Below are 16,389 nucleotides of genomic sequence, written 5' to 3'. Positions count from 1 at the left end.
AGGAAGCATTTGCAACTGCTTTCCAAGTAAAAATGGGGGAAGATCAGAATATATGGCAAGAGTTGGGATTATGACATCTTATTTCCATGCTTTAAAAGCAACACATTCGCTTTAAGAGCTAAAACTGAAGAACTGACCTTTGCTCGTTTAAAAGAAATCATATGATTTTCTGCCTACATGAGAATAAATAGAGACATATAGAGCAAAGTTAAAATGTTAACCATATAAATGTGTCATAAAAGCTCAAAATTATTGAGAATGTCTATCAAAATTCATTCTACACTTTTGATTTTATATTTTTCCTTGCTGTCCAGTTATATTGTTAGGCAGGATTTCTCGGTAACTTAATATAACCATTATCCACCCTCCTTTAAAGCAATAAACTTGTACATGAGGCATATGGCAGTGTATGCCGATAAATTTTACATTGTAGGCAAGCTTGTTCTGAAATGTCTTATTCAAATAAAGACATTTCAGTGAATCACAACATAACTTTGATAAAACAAGTTTTCTCTAGCCCCTTTCCCTTGCCCTTTGTGACAGTTAACGTAGTTTTCATTTATTTATAAAAAATATCAAATAAATGTGAAAAATAACTTTAAACAAGTAAATGCAGTAGGATGTACCGTAACTCCAGCCGGCAGATGGCGCTGCGCTCAGCGGTACACACACACACTATCACGCGCAGAATAAGACACCACTGCTCTCCCGTTCAAACCGCCGCGGTTTGTTTTTATCTGTCATGTGAAGGATCATCAGTCTCTAGAGGGGAAACCACGACAACAACACTAACAAACCGGTAACCACTCCTTAACATAATGACAGAAAAGACCTAAATCAGTTTTAAAACATTCAAAACTAAACCATATGTAGCCTATTCTTTGTCTGTACTACAGGTATTGATGTCAGCAATGGAGATTAGTTTTGATCGTCTGTATCGCATAGTCACAGTTAAACAGATCTGAAGGAGTGAGTTTAAGTGAGTATGTTAAATTCTTAAAAAAAATCATAACATATTAATTTAACAAATGGTTTAATTAATATTAAAAATCATAAATGGTCTCAGTGTTTTAAAATGGGCTCAGACTTTGAGGTGTATAATATCAGAGAAATCAGAAAATTAATTTCTTTAGTGATATAGGTCATTTTATGCTCTTACTCATCATAGTATGTACATCATTATGTGGCATATGTAACCATCTCTTGTTTTATTATTATTTCTCTCAGTTTAGGTTGCATGATGTTGGAATCAGCACATATTCGTCGGAGAGGAGCTCAGGACTTCGAGGGTTACTATGATCACATCTGTGCTTCTCAGGGTTCAGCCCCTGTGCGTGCGGTAAAGACCGGCCTGTCCCGTGGGATGTTAGACTTTTATGCCGATCACATCTGTTTAGCAGACTGGACACCAATATTGTCAGCCCTCGCCATCAATAAACACCTCCAGCATATTTCCATCAAGAGTTGCCATCTCACCAGCCTTGGAGCTCAAAGTTTGTTTACAGACTCATAGTAGAAGTGAAATATTTTGTCCTTTGTATTGCTGGTCTGAATGAGTTTGTTGGATTAAAAGTGAAATGTATTTGTTTTTCTGCCTCTCAGGTTCTTACAGAACCCATATTAAGAAGAAGACCCCTGCAGTTCATTCAAAGACTATGACGCTTCAGTTGTGTAAGGCTGTGCAGAAGTGTCTGTCGGAGTCAAGCAGTCTAAAAACCTTACAGCTTCATGCTTTACCATTCAGAGAGAGGGATCTTATTGCTCTCACCAAGGTAAACTGTTCTTTTCTGTCTAATAGTAGGCCCTTATGAAGTCTTTTGTTTGTTTGGTCTCCATAACTCTGTATGTAATGCTTACTGAAACTTTTTTAACACTTTCCCCACAATTGACAAGTTAAAGGAATATTCCATTTTCTTAAAAGAAAAATCCAGATAATTTACTCACCACCATGTCATCCAGAATGTTGATGTCTTTCTTTGTTCAGTCGAGAAGAAATTATGTTTTTTGAGGAAAACATTGCAGGATTTTTCTCATTTTAATGGACTTTAATAGAGCCCAACATTTAATACTTAACTCAACACTTAACAGTTTTTTTCAACGGAGTTTCAAAGGTCTATAAACGATCCCAAACGAGGCATAAGGGTCTTATCTAGCAATACGATTGTCATTTTTGACAAGAAAAATAAAAAATATGTACTTTTAAACCACAACTTTTCGTCTAAGGTCCAGTCCAGCGCGACCTAACGTAAACGCGTAGTGAAGTAGAGAGGTCAGGTGTTACATATATAAAACGCACATTTGCGGACCATTTTAAACAATAAACTGCCACAAAGACATTAATTAGTATCAGTTGACATACAACAACGTAGGAACGGTCCTCTTTCAAGACGTTTGTAAACACTGGGGCGGAGTTTCGCGTTCGTCCTCTGTGACCTCTTGACGTCATGACGTATTGCGTGGGGTCAGCTGGGCATCAGGACCGGATCTACATGACGAGAAGTTGTGCTTTAAAAGTGTATATTTGTTATTTTTATTGTCAAAAATGACAATCGTTTCACTAGATAAGACCCTTATGCCTCGTTTGGGATCATTTAGAGTCCTTTGAAACTCCGTTGAAAAAAACCGTTAAGTGTTGAGTTAAGTATTAAATGTTGGGCTCTATTAAAGTCCATTAAAATGAGAAAAATCCTGCAATGTTTTCCTCAAAAAACATAATTTCTTCTCGACTGAACAAAGAAAGACATCAACATTTTGGATGACATGGTGGTGAGTAAATTATCTGGATTTTTCTTTTAAGAAAATGGACTAATCCTTTAAGAAAATGCTTTCCTGCCAATGACTAGTTTTCAGGCAATCCGTGTTTCCGCTCTTACCTAACTATTAAAAAAACCGGAAGCAACCCCTCAGGTCAAACAGTTCAAACTCAGTGTAAGTTTTGATCATCGCTCTAAATCGGATTTCTATCAAAAGTCTTTCACAAAAACGCAATTACCGGTATCTTAGCTTGTTGCTCAAAATTGAAGAAACGTACCTATATTTGAGAGGTGATAAAAAGAAAACAAAAGAAGATAGGATGAAGTGTGTTTTTTTTAAACAGAGGGTCTGTTCTTTCCTTTAATATATTGAATGTTTAAATATTCAAAGAAGAGCATTTTCTGGAAGGCTTTAAACTTGTTTAAATCATAAAAAAATGCTGCTGCTGCTGCTGCTGGCTGGCAATTTTTAAAAAAACGCTTGCGGGGAAATCGTTAATGTCTGTTTCATTTTCAGTATTTTCAATTATGTGAGCATGTTTATTGTATTTTTACTATGATTCATGAATTTAGTTTCTTCTTACAAAAAGTTAATTAAGGGGTCTTTTACATGACAACATTTGCATCCAAAACTGGTAAGGTTTTTATGTGGTTTGGCTGCTTGTTTACACGTTTTGGGTGTCCTAAAAATGTGAACTTTCAAAGTGCAAGTTTCTGAAAAGGGCACATTGGCTATGGAGGACAAAAATGACTTGAGGTAAACAAATGGATAAATAAATAAATATAGAAGTAAATAAATGAATAAACACATAATGCATAAATAATTAAATGCAGAGATAAATAAATATATAAAGTGTAAATAAATAAATGTAGAAATGTGGAATTAAAGTAGTTTAACACAAATGGTATAAAATAATACAATTAAAAGTTGATGCTTTTGACAAAAAATATATTTATTTATTCATTTATCTGTATATATCTACATTTATCTATTTCTGCATTTAATTTTCTTATTTATATCTGTATTTATTTATTTATTTATAGTTAAGTCATTTTTCATCCTACTTGGCTTTTCTCTATAAACTATGAAAATGCAAATCTGTAACTGTGACATTATGCACCTGTGTTAAAGGTGGGGTAACAGATTTGATCCTGAAACATTTTTAGTTATGCTGGTTAAAAGTTTCCTCACATCCTGATAGCAATCACTGTGTTAAGTTGTTTAAATGTATTTGTAAAAATTTATGTCATCTGTGAAAGGCGTAGGACCAAAAAATGTTCAACAAATCATAGATTTCGGTCCGAACGGACGTTTCCTTTTATGTCGTAAGCGTAATTTGAATTCCCACCGCGCAGCGAGTCCACGCAGACACCATACGTCATCGACGCGTTCACGTGCGCTCACCTCCTGTCTGTAAACAGCGAGAACAGCAAACTTTTCTGCTGAATTGACAACCTACACAGGAGCAACAAAACTAAAGGCATCTTTTATAACAACAACAGCAAAAACTGCCTGGATCAGCAAGAGCAAAAACTCAAATGAACATTGGTAACTTTACTGCTTTACCGCGAGATGCAAACAGCTACATGAGGCAAAGGGTCTGAAAGGGTCATTGCACTGTTTATTTTGGTAAGGTAGGTACGCGATATGTTTGTATTGAGATGGATTCAGATATTCTACTTTGATGAAACATTGTGTTGCTTATGAAATTTGTGTTCGTTTACGGATTAGCGTAACGATATAGTTACTACGTCTACACAACTGAACGTGTGCTTTAACTAATTCTGATGTAAACCAGTTGTCTATGTTGGTTATTTTGGAAGTGTTATTCACTTTTTACTGCAAAGTTTTCTCACTGGTGAATGAGACATGAGACGTGACCGTCTGATCTGTGCGTGTTCATGTGTTTGGAAAGAGGCGTGACTTTGGATGGCGATTTGACTTGAGGGTGGGATCGGGATTTCATTGCTAGGCAGCTACCGTTAGCATTTTTCAAAATGTGTTACCCTACCTTTTATTTAATCTATAGGCATCCACGAGTATACAGGACTGTCCTTGTGCTTGTGTCCATGAAGGAAAAACTTTTTTTACTACATCATTGTCGTGTAAACGTAGCCTAAATCAGATTTTGGCTAATGCCAGAACATTTTGTACATTTACCAAAACCTTAGAAATACCTTAATAATAGTGGTACAGGTTTGAAAAAGATGACCAGTTTACATCCTAATAATGTTTTCTTTTAGGGTTTAGCTAAGAGTGTGTCATTGGAGCATCTCTCTTTAGCACACTGTCCAATCGCAGATGAGGGTTTGGAAGGTAAGTTTAATAATTTCAGTATCATGTCCAAAACAGTGTCTTTGTGCTGGAAAACATAAAATTACAGATTGCACAGATTGTGCTAAACATGATCAAATATATGTAAATAGAAAGTTTACTTGAGTCTTGGTACATTAAAAGTTTGCACAATATTGAAGGAAAAATGGATTCGTGATAATGCTTTAAATTTTTTCAATCAATTTAAACTATATTAAATGTATATTTAAAATAAAAATGATATAATTAGATAATATATAATATACATTTTGTAACCAACATCTTTCTCAGTCTTTCTGACTATCGATCCTCTTCCACACTGCCAGTCTCTCTGTTATCTACTTCAACCTAAACTTTGATTTGACTTTTCTAAAGTATAAAATCATTATTGCAATATATTGTACTTTTAAACTGTTGTTTATGTCTAAGGCTGACTTTAGATCATGGGGCTATGTAAATATATCTGAAAATATAAAGAATTATTATTTTTAGTAGTAAACTTAAAAGTACTGTCACTTGAATTTTATGCTGTTGTTTTCATACAGTCATTTGTCAGAGTGTGAAGTACTCCTCAACTATCAAGTCCGTGGATTTCACTTCCTGTAATATTACATGGCAGGGGGCGGAACATATGGCAAACATCATAAAGGTAAAAAAAAAGGCAAATAAAAAATATTGATAGATTTCTTTTAGGACAAGATCATTTAAGGCTAAATTTATAAGACTCATCACTTGTTTAGCATCAGGCAATGAAGCGGCATAGCACGGCCTGGGTGGAGACTTTACGCTACAGGAGGGCGGAGTTTGAGGCGATGAATGGACTACGCAGAGTTACTCTCAATGACAACATTTTGATCGGGGACCGAGGAGTGACGGCACTTGCCCGAGAGCTTACAGAGGACCTGTGGGTTAAAGGTTTGAGATGTTAAACACATGCATATCTTCTTACTCAACTAATAAGCATATAAACAATCATGTTTCACATATGTGTCTCGCCTAGCGGTGGACCTTCAGCGCTGTGGGATCTCAAATGACGGAGCTCGAATTTTAGAGCAGATGCTTCAGGCAAACAGCACTCTGTGTGTAATAGACATCAGGAGAAACCCACTGATTGGTATTTCATCCAACACACTGACACACGCTTACTTTTGCACTTTGTCACACTATTCTTATCATACTTATTATTTCATAGATAATAATCTGGTGAAGGCCGTCATCAAAAAAGTTCTAATGAACACCAAAGGCCAGGACTCACAAGTATGAACGCTACCATCAATATCTTAATAGAGGAGTGAATCAGTAACTTTATCTGTTTATTCTTTAAGAAGATATTTTTATTTTAAGAACAGAAGAAATCATTGGCTTGGTGTATTTTTATTGCATTTCAGTATCTTTGGCTCAAACCGCCTTCTTCTAAAGATTCACCAGATCAATCACGTCACACCAGGAGGAGGAACACTGGAAAAGCTACATATAGAATCGGTAATTTTGTACTCAAAAGCTGGTTTTATTAGACATTCGGTATAGTTAAAGTTATAGAATTACTGTCGTTCTCGCAGGATCACGCCGATCGTCATTAAACTCTGGCTGGAAGCCTCCTCGCCCAGGATCTTCGGCTTACGTCCCGTGGCGAACTGCAGCACGTGCCGGTTTACAGAGGTAGGCACAGAGACACTGGTAAAATCATTAAACAAAGATTGCGGCCGAGTTCGAATCCCAATGACAGGGTTTCTGCTGGGTCTTAAAAACATTTCAAAATCAAAATTTAAGGCCTTAAAAGATTTAAATTCGCTGTTCTAATTTAAAAACGGTATTAATTTTCATATGTCCATGTAACACTACCTCTAATGCTGATTGAATGCTCCTGCCATTTCAATGCCATTGTTTTGTATCTTTGTATTGATACAAAATGTCTTTTTTGAGGTATGTTTGTAAGAAACTTGTTAAATGTTTTAATATAAATAAGACATAATACTGGATTAATCTAAATCCTGTCCGGGAAACAACCCTTATATATCTTAGCATTGTTGTTTAATAAAACCATGTGTTTATTTGGTTTTGATACTTTATTTGAACCAATTATTATTGTCTCATCATTATTAACATTTTAAAGGGGCCATGACATGAAAATCTGACTTTTTCCATGTTTAAGTGCTATGATTGGGTCCCTAGTGATGCTATCAACCTAGAAAATTTGAAAAAGATCAACCCAGTAACTTAGTTTTGGTAAACCATTCTCTACAAGCACATGAAAAAATAGGTCGTTGAAATTTGGCTCTCCTTATGATGTCATAAGGAGCTCTTATTATAATAATCCAACCCCTTAATCCAACCACAGCACTGCATTTAGTGCAGAGAGAAAATAATTCACAGAACAATTGAGTTTCAATTTCAACAAACCACCATCATTGTGATCAGTGTTTGCACTTGATCTGCACATGTGCATTTTAGAGGACACACCCAAAACGGCACATTTTTGCACACACCTACAAAGTGGCAATTTTAACATGCTATAATAAATTATTTATATGGTATTTTGAGCTAAAACTTCACACATGTGCTCTGGGGACACCAAAGATTTATTTGACATCTTAAAAAAGTCCTATGACATGGGCCCTTTAAAAGCTTTTGCTCACTTTTTTATTGCAAATAAATATTAGATTACTTGATCATCCTCAATTATCAAAATAATAGTTAGTGAAAACTCTATAAATTGGTTAAAACATTAAACAATCTTGTGATTTTAGTTAAATAAAAGTATATTTTCTATTCATATATTTCATCATTGAGGATTTCTTAAAACTTCGTCCTGAAGTCTCAAGGTGAAAAACTTATCTTGTTATATAGGTCTTAAAGCAGACGTATCATGAAAATTTACTTTTTTCATGTTTAAGTGCTATAATTGGGTCCCCAGTGCTTCCATCAACCTAGAAAATGTGTAAAAGATCAACCCAGTAACTTAGTTTTAGTAAACCATTCTCTGCAAGCATGTAAAAAAATAGCTCATTGAAATTTGGCTCCCCTTGTGATGTCAGAAGGGGATAATACTGCTCCTTAATCTGCACTATCCAACCACAGCACTGCCATTCAGTGCAGAGATCATCTAATTTGCATTTTAAAGGACACACCCAAAAACGGCACATTTTTGCTCAACACCTACGAAGTGACAATTTTAACATGTTAGAGTAAATTATATGTTGGATATTTTGAGGTAAAACTTCACATAAAAAACTCTGGGGACACCAAAAATGTATTTGACATCTTAAAGAAAGTCTTGGGAAATGTCCCCTTTAAATTTTATTCATAATGATCTTTAAAAGTCTTAAAGGCGCTCTAAGCGAATAATGTGCGACGTCACTTCCTGTTGATGTTTGAACTGTTTTCAAACAGACAGAGCGTAGCTAACTCCTCCCCCTCCCTTCCGTGCTTTCATGAACGCGCCCAACCCCCACCCCCAAATCCTTCTTGTCGTTTATTGGCTGGAATACTTTGTTTTGTTTTGTGCTGCTAGGTTTGGCCATTTGTTGATATTGCCGTTTGTGAAGCCTGGGCTGTCTACAGAGATCGCGTTTTTTTACAGTTTGATCAGCGGACAGGCAGCAAGCAGATAGTGAGGAGATGTTTCCGGTATGTAACAAAAAATGTTTTATGGTCTTAAACGCTTCAATTCGCTTAGAGCACCTTTAAATTTGATTTGGTGAAACCTGCAGAAACCCTGCAATGAACACATGAATTGATGAAATGTATTGGTCCGTGAAGTTGCACTGTAAGTTGCTTAAAACCTTCCGCTGGCAAAATGCATTAATGTAAGTGTAATAATTGAACACAGTACGTATGAGAAGTAAATCTGTGTTTCTCGCTCTCTGTTAATCTCAATATAGAGGTGTATCACAGGCTGAGGACATAAAAGAGAGTTTTCAGGTAAAGACCGTTTCCTTCTCTTCTACCGAACATCAGGGTCTTAAAAGGTTGTTCATCAATGCTAAAAAACTCAATGTTGGGATAGGAAATGGGTTTTCACTTCGGGACTGTTCTGGTTTATGATGTATTCATAATGTTTGAGTGTTGATGATGATGTTACGATGCTGATCTTCATCAGAATGCCACATCTGTGCGGGTAACTGTGGAGACGGAGTCCGAATCGGAGGATGTGGAGAGCGTACCTGTGGAGAGTCCTCATGAGACAATCACAAGCTGTCAGTTCAGACGATTACAAAGCGAAAACAATCGATTAAAGGTACTATAGTCACACCCCCTGAGTTATTGTTGTCTGTCATTCACACATGATTGAATGAATATATGCATGATACACAATAAATATGTAATTTAATAGAGCACCTGTCTATCAAAGATCATCCTGCATTGTGACGTTTATTTTAATGTGGACTTTTTGACATTTTAGCATTTTTGAGAGATGAATGTCTAACTTAAAGGAACAGTATGTAAGAAATTTATATCAATTAATCATAAAATGGCCTTGATATGTCACTAGACATTAAGAAATCATTTTCATTTCAAGTACTTATATCACTGACAACAGTGGTGTGGCCAGGATATTGTCATTTAAAAAGTGGAGTTGCAGCCCTCAACTGATGTTTATGTTGTCATTTTGTGTATTGGCCACCAGTTGGGTGATTGCAGTACCACTTTTAGCCACAAGTTTTGTTATTGCAATACCAGTTTTGGCCACAATCCTACATACTGTTCCTTTAATTTGCATTTTTATACCCACATTTAAATCCGCATTTCAACTCATTTTCCTCTCAGAAATTAATCAAGTGTAATATTCAACCATTAAAGGGGACATTTCACAAGACCTTTTTAAGATGTCAACTACATTTTTGGTGTCTCCAGAGTACATATGTGAAGTTTTAGCTCAAAATACCATATAGATAATTTATTATAACATGTTCAAATTGCCACTTTGTAGGTGTTGAGCAAAAATGTGTCCTTTAAAATGCAAATGAGCTGATCTCTGCACTAAATGACAGTGTGGTGGTTGGATAGTTAAGGGGCGGTATTATCCCCTTCTGACATCACAAAGGGAGCCAAATTTCAATCAGCTATTTTTTCACATGCTTGCAGAGAATGGTTTACCAAAACTAAGTTACTTGGTTGATCTTTCACACATTTTCTAGGTTGATTGAAGCACTGGGGACTCAATTATAGCACTTAAACATGGAAAAGTCAGATTTTCATGATATGTCCCCTGTAAAACTTTTTTATTAAGGACATGAAGTATTACTGTTATAAAATTAAATGACTATAATTTGGCATTTGAATTATTTTGGCCCCCAAAGATCATTTTTATTAGTAGTAACATGGGTGTTGTATATGGCCCAACGTTATATTCTTTCATAGGGACCAAAATTGCAAGTCGTCTAGTTGTACGTCTTCCCTAAAGGGACTTTGGTTTAGGGCAGCTTTGACACAAACCTTACATTGGTCTAATAAATTTAGATAAGATATTAGATGGACAACAAAATATCAAACCATGTGACAACCACAAACAATTTCCACCTTTGCTCACAACTAACTACACTTTTAAAGTGCTATAGTAGTTACTTGTGGATTATAAGATGACATGCTTTGCCATCAGAGGTGCTTAACCATATATACTGTATAGCTTGGTTAAAATAAAGAAAAATATTCTCTAGGACCAAGGTACTACACAAGACGACAACAAGACCCATACATAACGGTACTAAGTGTGCAAGACTTCAAGCCCATGTGTAATTATTTAGCTAAAACAATGCACTTTTCTCCCTCACCTATAGGTGGAGCTAGAGGATTGTCGCCTGAGGCTTGGAGAGGAAAGGAACGCCAGACTGAAAACCAACTCTCGTCTGGTGGAGGTATATGTTTCCCGTTACGTTCTGTTTGTAAAGTGCATAGATCATTTACACATTATGTGACCTGATATGAATATGTGTCTGGTTTATAGCTGGAACTGGAGAATGAGCGTCTGCGCAGTCTGAACCTCTCTCTGTCTGAAGCCCATATGAGCACCTCTGTTCTGGATGATGAACGTGTGCTGGAAAGCATCGAGTCTTCTTTTCACAAATTCCACGCTTTCCTAGATCTTCTGAAAGATGCTGGGTCTGTCTAATCTCCTATCAAACATTTACAATTACTGATTCAATTCAAAAACCATATGGAGAAATATCCAGAAACTTTATTTCTTTTTGACTAAAGAAAGATAAAAACATCTTGGATGACTTGGGGGTGAATAAATTATCCAAATGTTTTTTGTTTTTTAATGAAAGTGCAATATTCCTTTAATTATACTGTAGGCTGGGCCAATTTGCATCTATGGCTGGGATTGACCAATCCGACTTTGGGATACTAGGGAATCCTCAGCTTTCCTCAACAGAGAGAAGGCCCATAGGTCACGGTGACCAGGCAAATGAGGAGAGGAGGGAGAATGTAGCAGTAAGTAGACATACAGTAGTATTTTATATTGATGTTGTTTGATTATAATTGCTGTAATTACTCCATACAGATGATGGGTGTCCCTGTATCAGGTACTCCATCTAACAATGTAGATGTTTCCCAGAGCCAACCACTACAGGAATTGCCTTTAATTCCAGCCAGCGTGAGCCGCGCCTCTCTCGTCCTGCAGGAGCCACTCGCGTTTGAAGCTCTCGAGCAAAGAGCCAGCGGAGTCTCTCGCTCAGGGAGTTCACTCAGCAGTGCCAGCACTCAATCCAAAGGCTTTAAATCCTACAGATCAAATGGATCTGAGGGGAAAGTGTTTTCAACCGTCGGCTCGAGAGCATCTAGTCTGTCTCAGTTGGGTTCAGGCCGACAGAGTCATTCAGGAAGCTAAAAGAGTTCTGCTGGACGGCTCGGATTTTAGCCAGATATAAGATAAAGAAATCTTGGATGATGTGGTTCGACTTGATGTATTTGTTGGAAAGTTCATGGATTACTTGGCATCCACAGCTATCTGTGTGTTTATTGCTTTGTCCAGCATTCTTTTATGGAGCATCCTTTAACGCTGCACGTTTGTGATGCCAGATCTTATGCCACCTTATGCAATGTTACTAAACTCTTCAAATGTTTGGAGGTTACTAAATAATTTTAATGTTATTTTATTCAAACATGTTTTAAGGTGGGAAATATCTTCAATTTGCATTGAAAAATAGCATGGGGCAGTTGCTTCAACTATTTCCTCTGGTTACATGGATAGACTAATTATTTAACCCTAACTAAGTTGGGTAATTGTGATGATTATTCGAGGGCTATATAAGTCAGGACCTCTGGTGTGGTTAAGTTTAATTACTTAACCCTAACTAAGTTGTGGGTAATTGTGATGATTATTCGAGGGCTATATAAGTCAGGACCTCTGGTGTGGTTGAGTTTATGTTTCAGAACCCTCACAACGGCCGGTGTGGGCTGATATGATATTGGTAATCGAATGAATGAGTTTAATGTAAACATGAGTAAATAGAATGATTAAATGTTTATCCAAATTCCAAAATTACATCAATTTGATTCAGAATTACATACAACACTGTTTATATCTTTTGGAGTCAGATATGAAGTTGCGTAACGTTAAAACGTCATTGGTAAGCGCCGGAAAAGACAGAACGCGCGACGATCCTTCTGCCATGATGTTTGGTTACCGTCGTTGGGCCAAACGGATGGATATATATTTTATTTTCCCCTTACAAAGTGGTGATTCCCGAGACGTGATATTCAACCATAGACTGTAAAAAAAAAGATGGACGACGCCTGTTCGCTCTCTTCCATTGGTGAAAAGTGAAGCCGCTGTCATGAGCAATCCAGTCCCCCCGAGCAATTCTGCCCCCCTAGGACCCCGCGTAATTCCATTGGCTGAAAAAACTCCTCATGGGTAGCCTTTGTAGCGCCTTATTACAATTCCTTCAAAATTTCGTGATGATTTATATCGTTAGAATGTTGTTAAAATTACAATTGGTCTATTTTAAATTATCCGTTTAATATAGTAGTATATAACTGATGCTCTAGGTGGTGAGATCTACCAAATCTCGTTCTTAGATTTTTTTTAATTAGCTTAACGTGACGTACCAGCTTAGCATACAGCTATCGGGTAAAATAGCTTAACACAAACACCAGTTGCACTCACCGTAATAACGTAATGTCATTTTTTTTAATCCTGAGGTTTAAAAAAATATGTTTCACGTTCAGATAACTTAGTAATCAATAACATAAAATTGAAATGTGTTTTTGTTGTGTAAGGCAATTAATTGGGTTTTTAGGCGATTACGTGTGTCATTACGTCCTGCTCACGTGTTTGCAACATGAATATTAGTTCATTAATTATATTATTTTTGTAAGCTTTTATTTTAAAAATATTTTGTATGCTTCTATTTTGTAAAAAGTACCTAGCTTGCTACACCACTAACGCAGCTTCGATTAGCCATTAGCATCAAGATATCGCGATGACAAGTTTTTGACCAGGCATTACTGCTAGGTACCAATTGGGGTCCTAGGGGGGCAGAATTGCTCGGGGGGACTGGATTGCTCACGACACCGCCAGTGTCCCGACCGGGTGTGCCTCATAAGCCTTGAAAAGTGAAGCCTCTGGCTCTTTGATCGCCCCCTGGTGGCTGGCTGCAGTACAAGTCATAAACCCCGCCCTCTCCATTCAAACGAATGGGACTCGGCTCTAAATAAAAAAATTATTTACACTTCCAATAAAAGTTTCCGAAAGATGGTTTTGGTCCTTTCAAGTAGTTGTTATCACGCTGATATATTTTCAAGTCTTCATTATTATGGTAAGTTTCATTTTAGCTTGTAATTTGATGCAATAGAAACGGGGCGTGACGTTATGCGTGGTTCATTGGTCGGGCGGGCGATTGGGCGGAAGTTTGATACCGCAGCTCCGCCTCTGGCTCCACGGACGATTCCTTCTGCGCATGCCTTGGCTCCAAAATGACGTTTTTACGTAACATGGCGGCGACCGTTGTCGGACATTTTTGGCTTCAATTCATTACAATGGTGGAAGGCGACGTCGCGTCGTCCATCTTTTTTTACAGTCTACGGTCCCGACCATAGACAGTAAAAGAAATGGACACAGCGACCCCATTGGATTCAATGGAGACAAGTGAAGCCAATTAGAAGCTCACACTTCCGGGGGGTCGAGCGTACTGCGCAGACTCAAACTGAGCTTGGTGACGTGAGCAACCTGTCTGACAATTGTAAGTCTTCTAATAGCTGTGCTAAGAGAAATCTGAATCACCCACCGAATCTTGCAGAAACGGCGAGCGTGAACAGGAGTACATTTTGTATTAAGTATATTTAGTATTCTGATTAATTACTTTGTCATTTTGCATAGTATTTATTTATTTTAAAGTTTAACGCCAGTACGCCATATTCTACATGCGCTTCTCCTCCTGTCCATACGGTAATTTCTCTACTGTGCGACAGAGAGTCGCGTGGTTATGACGCAATCGTTAGCATAGTTTTACTAAAACTGCTTCTACTGTGCCATAACGTAAGATACAAGGTAATGGAGTCTTTTATACATTTTCGTGTTTCTTTAGAAATAATTGATGCACAAATGGAGTCTTTAAACGCCTCAGATGTAAAGTTATTCACTGTCAAAGTGACGCCAAAATGAATGGGAGTCAATGGAATGCTAAGGGCAGGTGGGGGTCCGCTAGCTAATGGCGGTTCCCAAGGCTGCTTCAATAAAATATGAAATCCTGCCCCCCCTGGTCCCGACATGGCGCTGACATCTTGGGTCTTGAGTCTGCGCAGTGGCGATTTCGGGACCAGTCATGCGCAGTAGTGAGCAGGAAGTGAAGCCGCGAAATCAAAACCCTGCCCTCGCTCTCGTAGAATGCGCATATCACACGATAATACAGCTGTCAATCATGACGTGACACCACAGTTTTTATATTATTAAATTACTAACTAAACAAACATTTGAAAGTACATCAGCGTGATAAAAACTACAGTAAATGAAAGAAACCAGCTTTGGAAAAAAGATAATTGAAGTTTAATTAATTTTTTTTTGTTGGTCTCAAGTCCCATTGAATAACATGGGGGAGGCGGGGTTTATGACCTATACTGGGACAAGTCACTGGGGGGCGATCGAGACGTTTTGGCTTTACTTTTCAGGGCTTGTGCGGCACGCTTGTATTCGTATGAGACGTACGTGCTAACTGGGTAATATATGTAGATATATGGTATCATATATTGATGAAACCAAATATTTTTTCACATGTTTGGACACATATTTTCATATATGTTGCAGGCATATATTGTGTTCTCAGATAAGTCAAATATATGTATAGATATTTACTATGTAAAATATAAGTACACATATGGCCATATGCGCGTGCCCGCAAATAATAGGTGGGTTCGACTTCATCCGTGCTGCAAGAACCGACACGCCGATGACGTCGAAGTACCGCGAGAGCCATTCGAAATTAGACTTCTGACTCGCTCTCGCGGTACGTTGACGTCATTCCCCTGTCGGTTCTCGCAGCACCCCACAAAGTCGAACAAGCCTAATAAAACATAACGAAATACCATATGTAAAAACAAAATAAAGATGGGAAAGAAGTGCTTCTCCAAGCGAAGCACTGCGTCCAGACGAAACCGAAAATGGCTCAATTAGAACTCGTTCAACATGAAATATTTTTTTTATTAAAATAAACAGAAATATTGGACAGACTCTTATAAAAATTAATTATGGTTTTATTATAGTAAAAGTGTAGTAACCATGGTTTTTGATTTAACAACAACAATAAACATCAAAAGGAAATTATCTGCTAGGATATTAGCAATCAATAATAATAATTTTAAATATAATAATTTTAATAATATTTATTTTAACAATTATTATTATTACTATGATTAATGGCAAAATAATGGGGGCTAGCTACAGAATATGGGGCCTGGGTGGGCAGTTAGTAAATCCATATAATAATGTTAACAATTTACAACAATGTACAACTTTACTGTAAAGTGTTACAAATTATTTTATTCAAAAACGTCTCAGCATCTGTCATAGATCTGCCTATTACAAGAATTGAAACAAAAAGTCCTGGTGTCCAATACAAAGGACATCAAATAAAAGTTGTGTTTCGTTTCGTAAGGGTCAGAATTATTTTACATTTCTGAAATACTGCTATAAGTCTAGACAATCATGTTGAAAGAACAATTAATGTTTATCAAGACAATATATTATCTGCAAATACATTTTTTCTTAGTACCCTTATTGCCATAAAATTGCAATTTTCATTATTTTGAAAAGAAAGTTTGTGTGCTTTGTAAGACCCGTCCCCACAAATAATGGTATTACTAGAAAGCCTAGGATGTCCTCTT

At 37.0% G+C, this 16,389-nt stretch overlaps 2 protein-coding genes across 5 annotated transcripts in view; one reads left to right on the top strand and one right to left on the bottom strand.

Annotated features, from left to right (window-relative positions):
- gna14a (guanine nucleotide binding protein (G protein), alpha 14a) overlaps positions 1-16,389 on the bottom strand; it is a 37,806-nt gene that overhangs the window by 16,048 nt on the left and 5,369 nt on the right. The window contains exon 1 of one of the 2 annotated variants that reach the window (XM_065247609.1): positions 627-758. The exons of the other annotated variant lie outside the window; for it this stretch is intronic. The gene's annotated coding sequence lies outside the window, so the exon portion shown is untranslated. Of the gene's footprint in view, positions 1-626; positions 759-16,389 lie in introns of those variants that run through there. 2 annotated transcript variants of the gene reach the window in all.
- On the top strand, positions 688-12,808 carry cep78 (centrosomal protein 78). 3 transcript variants are annotated; one of them, XM_065247607.2, is made up of 17 exons: positions 689-799; positions 897-979; positions 1,228-1,493; positions 1,603-1,772; positions 4,998-5,070; positions 5,613-5,716; positions 5,808-5,982; positions 6,068-6,181; positions 6,260-6,324; positions 6,456-6,549; positions 6,627-6,726; positions 8,949-8,988; positions 9,167-9,304; positions 10,845-10,922; positions 11,012-11,166; positions 11,361-11,499; positions 11,570-12,808. In XM_065247607.2, exons 3-17 carry the CDS (start codon positions 1,238-1,240, stop codon positions 11,894-11,896), a joined length of 2,028 nt encoding a protein of 675 aa, XP_065103679.1. In that variant the 5' UTR covers positions 689-799; positions 897-979; positions 1,228-1,237; the 3' UTR covers positions 11,897-12,808. The 3 variants fall into 3 exon arrangements, with proteins under 3 accessions (XP_065103678.1, XP_065103677.1, XP_065103679.1); XM_065247606.2 differs by having other exon boundaries at positions 688-799; positions 897-969; positions 6,068-6,324; XM_065247605.2 differs by having other exon boundaries at positions 688-799; positions 6,068-6,324.

Source organism: Paramisgurnus dabryanus, chromosome 11, assembly GCF_030506205.2.
Source record: "Paramisgurnus dabryanus chromosome 11, PD_genome_1.1, whole genome shotgun sequence".
Classification (NCBI taxonomy): domain Eukaryota; kingdom Metazoa; phylum Chordata; class Actinopteri; order Cypriniformes; family Cobitidae; genus Paramisgurnus; species Paramisgurnus dabryanus.
Note: the sequence above shows the minus strand (reverse complement) of the source record. Positions and strands in the feature narration are given on the sequence as shown.

Bases quoted from the DNA above. Each gene is read 5' to 3' on its own strand.
- cep78 (XM_065247606.2), top strand. From the start codon at position 1,238: ATGATGTTGGAATCAGCACATATTCGTCGGAGAGGAGCTCAGGACTTC. The intron at 1,494-1,602 runs GTTTGTTTACAG...TCTGCCTCTCAG, and splicing joins CACCAGCCTTGGAGCTCAAA to GTTCTTACAGAACCCATATT. The intron at 6,550-6,626 runs GTAATTTTGTAC...TCGTTCTCGCAG, and splicing joins AAAAGCTACATATAGAATCG to GATCACGCCGATCGTCATTA.